At 44.3% G+C, this 14,615-nt stretch overlaps 1 protein-coding gene across 4 annotated transcripts in view; it reads left to right on the top strand.

Annotated features, from left to right (window-relative positions):
* The window catches only part of JADE2 (jade family PHD finger 2), a 350,683-nt gene that overhangs the window by 130,474 nt on the left and 205,594 nt on the right, over positions 1 to 14,615 (top strand). For all 4 annotated transcript variants that reach the window (XM_044280921.1, XM_044280922.1, XM_044280920.1 and 1 more), the window contains one exon: positions 8,724 to 8,881. In XM_044280921.1, coding sequence (XP_044136856.1) covers positions 8,724 to 8,881 — 158 coding nt within the window. The remainder of the gene's footprint in view (positions 1 to 8,723; positions 8,882 to 14,615) is intronic.

The following is a 14,615-nucleotide window of genomic DNA, read 5'->3' as shown; positions in this document are numbered from 1 at the left end:
TAATCTTTTTCTCTTTATGGACATATGCATGATGTCACGATTTTATTTTTTTATTTTTTTACGGGATCGATATGACAGATTTGTTTTCCTCCATAGTGCAATATATCCCATTGATTAATTACACTATTACACTTACCCTGCCTTTCAAAGACAACAGAATTTAGGTGTATTTTTATGTGTAGGGTTATAAACTCTCTGTGCTTTCTCTAAGATCATGTAATTTAGTCTGCTGATAGACTACCCGTGAAGTCATAAGAAATTTGAATGCACCCAGCAGTTCTAACCCATTTCTGTTAGCCAACCTATATATACAGTGCTGTTGTAAAAAGACTTTGCACACCCCAGAATACATGTTTAGCGTTTTGTAAAGGCATCTCTAGACACAGTGATTAAGAAAAGATGGTGTCCATCTGTAGTCCATCTTTAGTCTGCATCGGGTGTAGTTTCCAAAACTGGGTCCAATCTTTGAGGGGTTTATTTTATTATCTCCCCTCAGAGCATGATGTGTAAATTGTATGGAAAGAGAATATTAGTTCGTATATTCTCAAAATTACAACATATTTTATTTTTATTATTAAAAAATAATTAAATAAAAAAAGTGCAAACAATTTTATTTTATTCATTTTTTCCCCCACCTTCCAAGAGCCATAATTCTTTATTTTTCCATTTATTTTTCCATATCATGGCTTGTTTTTTATTTTTCCATATCATGGCTTGTTTTTTTGCACTTTTCAATGTCACCATTTAACTGCTACATACACCACAATTTAACTGCATGTCATTGGTGCGTAGTGATGAATGTAGAGACCATGCCATATGGGGTAATACTACTGGCACCCAGCCACACTAACTTGGATAGAAGATCCGATCCTGGTCATTTAACCCTTCAGATGCCAAGGTTACTAGTGACTGTGGCATCTGAGGGGTTAAAAAGATGGAGGAAGCTCCCTCTGTCCTTCAATCAGAGCCCATAAGGTGAAGGTGGGGCTCTAATTGGTTGTTACAGCAGAACAGTCTTCTGGGACTGCCATAACAAACTGCCTGTTAAGCCTCGCCAGCAGCCACTAAAATATTATAGACCACTATAGTATGCTATTGCAGTCTATGGTATAACCGATCAGAGCAATTGTATATTCAGTCTGGGGCCTTGTAAAGGATCCTGGACTGCCATGGCAAGCTGCCTATGGCAGTCCTTTACTTACAGCATAATTTGAATTTGGGACATTAGAACTTTGGTTGGGTTGAAATTGACACAATCATAGATCACTATGATGCATTGAGTTAAGTTAAAATGAGATGTGGTTGATCTGGGAAATGTGCCCTGCACACGGACCCCCTATTTTGTAATCTTTGAAAATTCATTTAGTTTTTGTATTATTCCTAGGTATTGTAAAAAAAAAAAAAAAAAACTAGTTTGTTTTAAGCAGTGTGTGAAATGAGCATACACTGCAGCCTGAAACTTGAAGGCAGTGTATAAAATAAACAAATCTGTACACATTCCCTCATCCTACTAATAAAAGATTAATATGATGGCACTGTTAGCATTCTGATAAAAGTTACTTACTCCTTTAAAGGGCTTCTGTCTACAAGTTAGCAAAAGCTAGCAGTCTTGGTCCCATCCCCATCTGTGGCTTTATTTCAGAAAACCAAAAGCTCAACACTAGGAGAAGTCACTGCCTGGCCCTGTCAGTCAACGTGCAGGGGTGCCGCAGTAACAGGGAGAACGGAGCCTCTAGAAGTTTCTTGCACTGTGGTTTTTGGCCTCATCACCATGTCAAAGAGCATCTGGGTTTGTTGGGTATGTAGGTCTAAGGTCATATATCTATGGGAGAATTTGGAGAGAGAGTTATTATCCAAACAAACATTCAACCAACAGCTACAGTGCATTTGGAAAAGTCTTCAGACCCTTTGAACTTTTTTACACTTTTTGTTATGTTGAGGTCTTGTGCTAAAATGAAAAAAATCAGTTTTCCCCATAATTCTGGACTTAATAACTTATAGCGAGAAAGAACCAAAGATCCTGTGTGCAGATGGTTGACTCCACCAATCTGGGCTTTATGGTAGTATGGCCAAGAAAGAAGCTCTCCTCAGCAAAAGACACGTGAAAGCCTGTCTGAAGTTTGCAAAAAATCACTAAAAGGACTGTGAGGAACAAGATTCTCTGGTCTGAATAAACCAAGATTGAACTTCTTGGCCTCAATTCTAAGCATCATTTCTGGAAGAAACCAGGAACCGCTCATTAACTGATTAATATCATCCATACAGAGAAACATGGTGGTGGCAGGTTCGGTGGGAGGGACTGGTCACGGTTGAGGGAAAGGTGAGATATTCGTAATGAAAACCTGATCCAGAGTGCTTTGGAGCACACACCTGGCTGAAGGTTCACCTTCCAAGAAGACAATGACCCTAAACACACAGGAAAGACAACACTAGAGTGGGTTATGGACAACTCTGATTAGGGACAACAAAGATTTCTAACACTCGGTTTTTACTTTGTCATTATGGGGTATTAAATGCAGAATGACGGGGATTTATTTTTTATTTTGGCACAAGGCCGTAACATAAAAAAGTGAAAGGATCTGAAGACTTTCCGAATGTATTGTATCTAGTGTGTATGGCCACCTTAAACACCTCAGCTCCCCTAGCTTAAACGCCCTTAATGACCAGACCACTTTTTACAATTCTGCACTACACTACTTTCACGGTTTATTGCTCGGTCATACAACTTACCACCCAAATGAATTTTACCTCCTTTTCTTCTCACTAATAGAGCTTTCATTTGGTGGTATTTCATTGCTGCTGACATTTTAACTTTTTTTGTTATTAATCGAAATTTTCACATTTTTTTTTTTGCAAAAAAATGACATTTTTCACATTCAGTTGTAAAATTTTTCAAATAAAAACTACATTTCTATAAAATTTGTATCTAAATTTATTGTTGTACATGTCTTTGATAAAAAAAAAATGCAATAAGTATATATTTATTGGTTTGGGCAAAAGTTATAGCGTTTACAAACTATGGTACAAAAATTTGAATTTCCGCATTTTGAAGTAGCTCTGACTTTCTGAGCACCTGTCATGTTTCCTGAGGTTCTATAATGCCCAGACAGTAGAAAACCCCCACAAATGACCCCATTTCGGAAAGTAGACATCTTAAGGTATTCTCTGATGGGCATAGTGAGTTCATAGAACTTTTTTTATTTTTTTGTCACAAGTTAGCGGAAAATGATAATCATTTATTTATTTATTTATTTTTCCTTACAAAGTCTCATTTTCCGCTAACTTGTGCCCAAAAAAAAATAATTCTAGGAACTCGCCATGCCCCTCATGGAATACCTTGGGGTGTCTTCTTTTCAAAATGGGGTCACTTGTGGGGTAGTTATACTGCCCTGGCATTTTAGGGGCCCTAATGCGTGAGAAGTAGTTTGAAATTCAAATGTGTAAAAAATGTCCTGTGAAATCCTAAAGGTGCTCTTTAGAATGTGGGCCCCTTTGCCCACCTAGGCTGCAAAAAAGTGTCACACATGTGGTATCGCCGTACTCAGAAGAAGTAGGGCAATGTGTTTTGGGGTGTATTTTTACATATACCCATGCTGGGTGAGAGAAATATCTCTCTAAAAGTCAACTTTTCCCTTTTTTTTTTTTTATACAAAGTTGTCATTTGACACAGATATTTATCTCACCCAGCATGGTTATATGTAAAAAGACACCCCAAAACACATTGCCCAACTCTCCTGAGTACGGCGATACCACATGTGTGACACTTTTTTGCAGCCTAGATGCGCAAAGGGGCCCAAATTCCTTTTAGGGGGGCATTTTTAGGCATTTGGATTCCAGACTCCTTCTTACGCTTTAGGGCCCCTAAAATGCCAGGGCAGTATAAATACCCCACATGTGACCCCATAAAGTCTCCCTTTCCGCTAACTTGGGACAAAAATTTCAATCTTTCATGGACTCAATATGCCCCTCAGCGAATACCTTGGGGTGTCTTCTTTCCAAAATGGGGTCATTTGTGGGGTGTTTGTACTGCCCTGGCATTTGAGGGTCTCCGCAATTATTACATGTATGGCCAGCATTAGGAGTTTCTGCTATTCTCCTTATATTGAGCATATGGGTAATGAGATTTTTTTTTCCGTTCAGCCTCTGGGCTGAAAGAAAAAATGAACGGCACAGATTTCTTCATTCGCATTGATCAATGTGGATGAAAAAAAGGAGGGGAAAGGCGTCTGCCAGGACATAGGAGCTCCGCCCAACATCCATACCCACTTAGCTCGTATGCCATGGTAAACCCAATTTCTCCATTCATCAATCAATGTGGATGAAAAAATCATTGCCAGGGTTTTTTTTTTTTTTATATACACAGTGTTTGCCAAAGCATATGAACACCGCCGCCCCCTCAGGTCATAAGCGTCGGCAAACATATCTTTTTTACTGCAGAGGAATTTCGTCTTGCTGCGCCGCATACACCGACTTTTGTGTAATCTGACGGCAGCGCAATGCTTCTGTCAGAATGCACATCAGTGCTGCAGCTGGTTCATCGGTTTGTCCACCTAGAAGGTTAAAAAAAAACAAAAAAAAAACACCTTCTTATACCAGCGTCTGGTGCGGCGGGACACTAAATAAGGAGCCAACATCAGGTCATTGAAGTCCACCCCTCCCATGAGCAAATTATAGTCGTGGACCGAGAGGGGCTTTTCAATGACACTGGTTGCTCGTTCTATTTGAATTGTCGCGTCTGCGTGAATGGAGGAGAGCATGTAAACATCACGCTTGTCTCTCCATTTCACCGCAAGCAGTTCTTCGTTACACAAGGCAGCCCTCTCCCCCATTGCAAGACGGGTGGTAACGAGCCGTTGGGGGAAGCCCCAGCGACTAGGTCGCGCGGTGCCACAGCAGCCAATCTGTTCTAGGAACAAATGCCTGAAGAGGGGCACACTTGTGTAGAAATTGTCCACATAAAGATGGTACCCCTTGCCAAATAAGGGTGACACCAAGTCCCAGACTGTCTTCCCACTGCTCCCCAGGTAGTCAGGGCAACCGACCGGCTCCAGGGTCTGATCTTTACCCTCATAGACACAAAATTTGTGCGTATAGCCTGTGGCCCTTTTACAGAGCTTATACAATTTGGGCGCACTTGCTTGGAATGTATTGTTTGAAGCCAAGGCGCCCGGTAAAATGTATAAGGGACTCGTCTATGCAGATGTTTTGCTCAGGGGTATACAAATCTGCAAATTTGGTGTTAAGGTGGTCTATGAGGGGTCGAATTTTGTGGAGCCGGTCAAAAGCTGGGTGGTGCAGAAAACGCTGGATGGCCTCAAATCGTGCCCTGGACATGGCAGCAGAGAACATGGGCATGTGATTAATTGGGTTCGTGGACCAATATGACAGCAATTCATGCTTTTTTGTTAGGCCCATGTTGAGGAGAAGTCCCAGAAAATGTTTTAATTTGGAAACTTGGACGGGTTTCCACCGGCAATCCGATTTGTTTCTGCCACGACTAAGTCCAAGAGCTCCGCAGTCAACAGCTCAAAAAATCCCAGTGCCGAACCGATCTGAGCTGTCTCAACCCGAACTCCAGACTGGGCGGTGAAAGGGGGACTGCAGGTGCGGCTGAAGTTGGGGGCTGCCAATCAGGGTTTGCCAGCACCTCAGGGACTCTAGGGGGTCTACGGGCCTGTCTGTGCGGTGGCTGCGACGGGGGAACTACTACACGTGCCACCGTACCAGCTTCAACTGCCCTTCTGGTGCTCGCCACTTCACCATGTTGTACGGCAGTGCTGGTACTAGGTCCAGGATGGGCTGCGCTGCTGTTGTATGCCTCACCAGGTAATCCGACAGCGCCAGCCCCACTCTGCTGCCCTTGAAGCAGATCCTGCTCAACCTGTGGTCTAGCAACACGGGGCCGGGTACGCCTGGTGGTATCAGGGACCTCAACTTTGGGTCAGACTGCCACTGCCTTCTACAGGTTCATATTCTGACCCGCTGGATTCGTCAGATGAGGGTTCCCATTCCTCATCCGACTGGGTCAGAAGCCTGTAGGCCTCTTCAGAAGAATACCCCTTATTTGCCATTTGGTCAACTAAATTTAGGGGTATTCCCTGAGACTACCCAAGAAAAAAAGCAAGCCTGTCTTACAAATGGGAGGCTAGCGAAGTACCGGAAGACGTTGCGATTGATAAAAAATATCAAAACTGATTTCTTTTTTTTATCGCCGCAGCGCTTGTGAAGTGATCAAAAAATATATATTTTTTTGTCACAGCGGCAGGGCGGGCGTGGGTGAACGCACGTGTGGGCGACCGATCAGGCCTGATCGGGCAAACACTGCGTTTTGGGTGGAGGGCGAGCTAAGGTGACAATAATTCTATTATAGATCTGACTGTGATAATTTCTGATCACTTACAGATACTATAAAAGTACCAATGCTGATTAGCTATATGCTAATCAGCGAATCATTTACTGCGGTGGGCTGGGCGCTAACCGACGCTAACTGCCTATCAAAGGGACCTAAACTCTCCTAAACCTAATTGTCAATACTAGTGGGGGAAAAAAGTGACAGTATACACTGATCACTTTTTTCCCTTTCACTAGGTGATTGACAGGGGTGATCAAGGGGTTAATTGGGGTGATGGGGGGTTATCTGGGGCTAAGTGTACTGTTGGTGTGTACTCACTGTGAACTGTGCTCCTCTGCTGGAACCAACCGACGAAAAGGACCAGCAGAGGAGCACAGAAGACATTTAACACCTTATATTTAAAAATATAAGGTGTTATATGGCTTCTGATTCGTTTTTTTGAAAATCATCAGCCTGCCAGCGACGATCATTGGCTGGCAGGCTGATGACGAACTTGTCCTCTAACTTTTGCCGGCCCGCGATGCGAATGCGCGGGTCGGCTATGATCGTAATCTCGCGTCTCGCGAGATGACGCGCCGGCGCGTGAACGTGACTGAGTCAGCCGCCTCCGGAACGCGATCCTGCTTTAGGCGGTCAAGAGGCGGTTAAAGGGGTTATTTAAGACTTACAATAACAACCCTTCACCCACAATGCCTGGACTCATGGTGCTGACCATACTTACCTGGTCCCTGCCACCAGTTTCATTCCCTATTGCTTCACGGCCATCTATGCATCTCGCCTGCATGCTGATAGCAACATCCTTCTCATTACGTTTTTTACATTAAAGGGGTTGTCCGGGATTGGGGACATTGTTGTAAGGGTACAACAAGCACATAAATATTACATACATTGTCCTATCTTTGCCAGAGTTTTCTGATGCCCTGTATTTATTTCATAAATTCTCAGCCGGAAGTTCTGATTTTCAAAGATTCAGTGACATACCGGACTCCTTACTGGTGTGCTAAGCCTCTTCTTCCGCTTAGCAAGGAGCCTGGTGACGTCACCAGCACACAGGAGCATTCTGGAGCTAGCAAGGAGGCTGTCAGTAGGAGGCACTTGTCAGCTAAACCACGCCCCTCTGTGACATCACCGGGCACAGAGGGCGTTAGTCTGGGAAGAAGGAGGCAGTATTTGGAGGAGGGAACTCGCCTCACTAAGGAAAGTCACCCGACATAGAGGAGTGTTATTAGGAGTAGAAGGAGGTTCTATTGGAGGCAGCAAACTATGCTATTTGGCTTAGTGCCCGCTTCCCATGGTCATTTGCACTGAATGGGATGTTACAGTATGGGTGCTAACCATGCCTCCCATGTCCCTACATGCCAATACGATCGCTCCCTGACACTATTGTCTTTTATGCACTGCTAGCAGAGAGCAGATACATGGAACCAGTGAGGGATTCAGTTTGTAGACTTAGAAAAAGGTGGTTTTAGGGGAGGAATACTGATGAGGATTATGAGTGGCAGAAGGCGGAATACTGATTAGGGGGAGTGGTAAGGCTTGTGAGATCCAGCTGCAGAGTCACGCAGCCTTGTGGAACCCATAAAGCAGTGTGGCCGGAAATGACATAGCGCAGGAGCTGCTATGTAAACAATATTGACAGCAGTATTAGGAACTCATAGGAGCAAAGGGGATGAAAAAAAAAAATTCACAGAGCATCAGAATGACTTTACTGCGTGATGTCAAGGTGATTATTAACGTTTTTAAAAATTACTTTGATCCCGGGCAACCTCTTTAAAGGGGTTATCCCATGAATAATTTAAACAATGAAAATTGGACATAATACAGTACATGACAATCTCTTTCTAATAAAGCTAGAACCAGCCCTGTACCTCACATGATCCAGAGATCTCCCCATTCATTGCTCTGTTAGATTTCTATCAAGCTGACAGCTCAAGGGGAGTTTATTTTCTGCTGCAGCTCAGGGGGCGTGTCTCAGCTCTCCCTATCAACGTTTAGGAGGCGTGTCTCAGCTCTCCCTATCACAGCTCAGGAGGCGTGTCTCAGCTCCCCCCATAACAGCTCAGGAGGCGTGTTTTAACTCTCCCTATCACAGCTCAGGAGGCGTGTCTCAGCTCTCCCCATCATAGCTCAGGAGAAAGATGAAGGATAAAACTGAGCATGTGCGGCCTTCTCAGTTACCAGGACAAATAAATAGGGGGAAAAATAAACAGCAGGTGGCGCTATACAGATACATTTTATTGAATAACTCGGTGGCTATGCAAAATTTTTTATTACATGCAATTTCAAAAGTATTTAGATCCAGGTGCTGGATTGAAAACTGTAGGATGTTTTTGGTGGGACAACCCCTTTAACCTGTTTATTATTTTTCCAGGTTTTTCGTACCGATTTAATAACTGCAATGAAAGTTCCAGATTCCTTCCAGTTTGCACCAGATGACTTTTACATATTGGCTGATCCTTGGAGGCAAGAATGGGAAAAGGGAGTGCAGGTACCAGCAGGCTTAGAAGCAGTGCCTGAACCACATGTCAGGTAGGTAAAATCATTTGAGTAATGGCTGCACTATTAATTATGTAATGTATTCCATGGAATAGTTAAAGTGTACCTGTACTTTCAAATAACTTTTCATAGGTCATAGCTGGAATGAGATGAAAGAAGACCTCACATAAAAACTCTTTCCTCTCTGCTGAAGATGGGCTTAATAGCAAGTCTATGAGCCTGTATTGAGTCTTTCTCCCCCGTCGAGGAGAGAGTGCTCTGTGTGAGCACCTCTTTCTCCACATTTTATTGATCTTCAGGGGTGTCAACATTTAGACTTGCTAATTAAAACGTTTGGTATGTCATGGTCATTTGCCCTGAGAAAGACCCCCAACACCTGACAAATTATCTGGAAACTGGCAACGGAGTCTTCCATCTGTTCAGCATACAGGGGAAACCCAATAGAAATAGTTGAGGCATTGGTAATATACTCTAGCATTGCTTCAGTCTCTTAAAGAGGACCTTTCATCTGTTTTACTTATAGGAGCTAAATACTTGTACTTGCGGGGTACCCCCCGCTGATGCCTGGGAGGAAAAACCTCCCTGGCTGTGACGCTCTCCAATGTGATTGGATTGCGGCACAGCTCTATCAGGGTGAATAGGATCTCACACTGTCCCTGCTGCCCTGTGCTTTGTGCACACAGCAGCATGGAGCCGACTATGGCAGCCAGGGCTTCAATAGCGTCCTGGCTGCCATGGTAACCGATCGGAGCCCCAGGCTTACACTGCTGGGGCTCCGATCGGAGGAGGAGGGGAGAGGGGACCCTGTGGCCACTGCCACCAATGATTAATACTGGGGGGACTCTGGTGGGGTGGCGCACTGTGACACTAATGTTGTTAATACTGGGGTGGGGAGCACTGCGGAATCAATGATTAATACTGGGGGGCTTGGGGCCACCAATGAAGATAACTGTCTCATTTATTCATATACAGGAGGCGGGAGCTGGCTGCAGAATCACATAGCCGGCTCCCGACCTCCATGAGCGTTAGCTGCGATCTGCAGCACCTGAGGGGTTAACTACCGCAGATCGCAGCTGCTTGTCATAGGTCGGGAGCCGGCTATGTGATTCTGCAGCCAGCTCCCGCCTCCTGTATATGAATGAATGAGACGGCTATCTTCATTGGTGGCGCAGTGGCCACAGCCCCGCCCCTCCTCTTGTCCCCTGTCCTCTCATTAGTGGCAGTGGCAGCAGCAGCACAGGGGGAGGAAGACACTGCTTCCTTCTCCCCTATGCTGCTGAGGGAACACAGAGAGCGCTGTCAGCAGCGCGATCAGTGTTCCCCATACGTTATCGGAATATTGGCAAAATAAATGCCAATACCGATAATAGTCAAAATCCTCAATATCGGCCGATAATATCGGTAAAACTGTTAATCTGTCGATCCCTACTGTAATCCAGTCACTATATCCAGCGTACATGCCAGCTTTCAGCTGGACAAAAAATATTACATGCATATATGCCAGAAAGCTGCTGGATTATCGCTGGATCCCATTACAGTGAATGTGGACCTGGCTGTTTACGGTGGTATCTGGCTATGCCGGATACATTGAACTCCGGTAGTCTGTTCCTCCGCCAGAACAGACTGTCTGAGTTCACAGCGCAGATGTGATCCCAGCCTTAGAAATAATTAAGCAAATAGTTTTACTGCAGCCTCATGGTCAATAGACACAATGGTCAGGAGGAGACCTCAATGACTTCTATGGGAGAGTCTTCTAGGCATGCCCTGTGACCTGTGCAGAGGTCATTTTACAAGGAAAGAATAGATAACAATCTACATATCCTATTATGAACGGTGTTATCTATACACAGAGGTGATATCATTACAGGCAGGAATTGAATGACATATGATCTCTACAGACCAAGAAGGGGTGCCTATGATTAGGCCTAGTGGCCAGTGTGAAAACGGAAGAATTTAAGTTTTTTTGTTTAAATATAGCTATTGACATTAAGAATAACACAAATAAAACTTTTTAAAAATATGTTAAATATAAAAACGCGGTTTAAACAATTGGTCATTCTCTGATAAAGGGTTAACAAAGTTTGTAATAGCAGTTTGAAGTAACTTGAGGGGTGTAGTTTCTACAATAGGGTCATTTATGGAGGGTGGGGGGGTATCCACTATGTAAGCCCCACAAAGTGACTTCAGACCTGAACTGGTCCTTAAAAAGTGTGTTTTGGCAATTTTATAAAAAAAAAATAAGAATTGCTTCTAAAATTCTAAGCCTTCTAACGTCCTAAAAAAATAAAATAACATTTACAAAATGAAAACATAAAGGAGACATATGAGAAATGTTAAGTAATAAATATTTTATGAGGTATCACTTTCTGTTTTAAAAGCAGAGAAATTTAAATTTTGAAAATTACAAATTTTCTATATTTGGGTAAGGGCTCTTTCACATCTGCGTTCTTTTCTTCCGGCATAGAGTTCCGTCGTCGGGGCTCTATGCCGGAAGAATCCTGATCAGTTTTATCCTAATGCATTCTGAATGGAGTGAAATCCGTTCAGGATGCATCAGGATGTCTTCAGTTCCGGACCGGAACGTTTTTTGGCCGGAGAAAATACTGCAGCATGCTGCGCTTTTTGCTCCGGCCAAAAATCCTGAAGACTTGCCGCAAGGCCGGATCCGGAATTAATGCCCATTGAAAGGCATTGATCCGGATCCGGCCTTAAGCTAAACGTTGTTTCGGCGCATTGCCGGATCCGACGTTTAGCTTTTTTAGAGTGGTTACCATGGCTGCCGGGACGCTAAAGTCCTGGCAGCCATGGTAAAGTGTAGTGGGGAGCGGGGGAGCAGTATACTTACCATCCGTGCGGCTCCCGGTGCGCTCCAGAGTGACGTCAGGGCGCCCCAAGCGCATGGATCACGTGATCGCATGGCACGTCATCCATGCGCATGGGGCGCTCTGACATCATTCTGGAGCTCCCCGGGAGCCGCACGGGCTGTAAGTATGCCGCTTCCCCGCTCCTACTATGGCAACCAGGACTTTAATAGCGTCCTGGCTGCCATAGTAACACTGAAAGCATTTTGAAGACGGATCCGTCTTCAAATGCTTTCAGTACACTTGTGTTTTTCCAGATCCGGCGTGTAATTCCGGCAAGTGGAGTACACGCTGGATCCGGACAACGCAAGTGTGAAAGAGGCCTAAATTTGGGATTTTTTCATAAATAAAGGTGAAGAATATTGACACAAATGTATGACTATCATGAAGTACAATGTGTCAGGAGGAAACAGTCTCTGAATGACTTGAATAAGTTAAAGCGTTCCAAAGCTATTACCACATAAAGTGACATATAGCGCAGTTTGGCGAGAGAGAAAAGAGAGGGGAGAGGCGCTCATAGGGTGGTGGGTAGCAGTTGTGTTGTTTTGCGTAATGGTCGAAGTGTGCTCACCTTTTGGTGTTGTGCTGGTTGGAGCTCAACGTCCGTGAAGGTAGGTTCACGTGGAGAAATAAGGGGGCGTTTTTTTTTTTTGGAAGGGTCGGTGCTGCCAATACCCGTTTGGTCCCTTAGGTGGAGTTGCCAGGGACTTCTAGGGACTGTGAAGGAAGAAGTTGCTGGTTTGTGTGCGATTGCACACAGTAGGGTATTTGTTTGGCGCACAAAAGGACGACCTCAGACAGTAGACTTTGATGAAATAGCTGTTTTTATTGTTCAGTAGACAACGCGTTTCGGAGTTTATAACTCCTTTATCAAGTCTTAATCGGGCGTCAGCAGAGAGACTGGCCAGATGGCTGTAGCAGAATCTGTATCTCCCTCGTCCCGACGCGCGTTTCGCCTAATGCTTCATCAGGGGGCACTCCGAAACGCGTTGTCTACTGAACAATAAAAACAGCTATTTCACCAAAGTCTACTGTCTGAGGTCGTCCTTTTGTGCGCCAAACAAATACCCTACTGTGTGCAATCGCACACAAACCAGCAACTTCATAAAGTGACATATGTCAGATTTGCAAAATTTAGCCTGGTCAGGAAGGGGGGCAAATGGCCCGGATGTGAAGTGGACCCTGCCATTTTTCACCTTAAAGACCAGGCCATTTCTAGCAAATCTGACGTGTTGCTTTATGTGGCAATAACTTTAAAACGCTTATTTATAAAAAAAAAAAAAACAAATTTACAAAAAATTTGAAAAAATTTACAAGTTTCCAAATTTAAATTTCTCTACTTTTATAATAGGTAGTAATTCCTCCAAAAATTATTACTTTACATTCCCCATATGTCTACTTCATGTTTGGATCCTTTTAGGCTGGGTTCACACCTGAGCGTTTTACAGCGCGTTCCTACGCGCTGTAAAACGCTCAACAAGGAGAAACCAATGATTCCCTATGGGAATGGTTCACACTTGGGCGTTTTACAGCGCGTACGATCGCGCTGTAAAACGCCCGACGCTCCAAAAAGTACATGAGCGACTTTTGGGGCGTTTGTGGCCATAGGACACTGTAGTGAATCACACAAACGCGCGTCAAACGCGCGTTTACTATTACAAAAACGCGCATAAAAATGCGCGTCTAAAACGCGCGTTTGCGCAACGCTCAAGTGTGAACCCAGCCTTAGGGCTGAAACAATTACTCGATTTAATCAAGTAATTTGACACAAAAAAATTATCGATGCAAATTTTTTTCCATCGAGGATTCGTTTGTGTCATGTGAACCATGAAGCGGGGGTGAAGTGCTTGCTATTATTTACTGCTCCGTTGTCACCCGCCGGCCCGCACCGCGCTGCACTTTCTTCCTGACACATAGTCAGGTCATAATGCACATAAGCACGCACTATGACCCGATGCTGTGTTATGTCAGGACGTCAGTGCAACACACATAGAAGATGGAGGAGCTGTGGAGCAGCGCCCCCTACAGGAAAGGTACGTACTGTCGCTGGGGACATGGTTAGGAGGGGGAGATGGTGGCACTGGGGGGCAGTTGGTGGCACAAGCTGGTAGCACTGGGGGGCAAGGTGGTGGCACTGGGAGGCAAGCTGTTGGCACCTGGGGGTAAGCGCAAGGCAGTTGGCACTAGGGGGAAAGCTGGTGGCACTGTGTGGCAAGCTGGGGGCAGTTGGGGCCATAAGCTGCCGGCACTGGGGGGCGGTTGGTGGAACTGGAGGGCAAGCTGGGGGCAGTTGGTGGCATTGGGGGGCAAGCTGGTGGCACTGAGGGGGCAGCTGATGGCACTGGGGGAACGGAGCTGATGGCACTGGGGGAAACTGATGCACCTGGGCTGATCACTTAGGCGGGAACAAAGGGTGTTGGGAACTGATGAGTTTTTATAAAGGAAAACAGTCTATTAATAATTTTTTTCTTATTAGATTACTTGATTAATCGTAAAAAAATAATCGATAGAATACTCTATCTCTAAAATAGTCGTTTACTGCATCCCTAGATCATTTTGTGAACGCCATTTTATTTTTTTGGGACGTTAGAAGGAAATATTTTTAAGAACATTTCCAAACCCCAATTTTTTCAGGACCAGTTCAGTTATGAAGTCACTTTCTGGGGCTTACATATTAGAAACCACTCATAAATCACCCCATTTTTTGTTTTTTTTGCAGATTTTACATTTTTATCGATTTTTATTTTTATTTTTATTTTTTTTCTGCAACACATCAATGGATAACAGCCAAACAAAACTCGGAATCTATAACCCTGAATTAGGAGTTTACAGAAACACTCCATGTGTGCTCAAAAACATGTATGGGCGCACAGCATGCTCCGGAGCAGAAGGAGCACCATATGGCT

Source organism: Bufo gargarizans, chromosome 2, assembly GCF_014858855.1.
Source record: "Bufo gargarizans isolate SCDJY-AF-19 chromosome 2, ASM1485885v1, whole genome shotgun sequence".
Lineage (NCBI taxonomy): Eukaryota > Metazoa > Chordata > Amphibia > Anura > Bufonidae > Bufo > Bufo gargarizans.
Note: the sequence above shows the minus strand (reverse complement) of the source record. Positions and strands in the feature narration are given on the sequence as shown.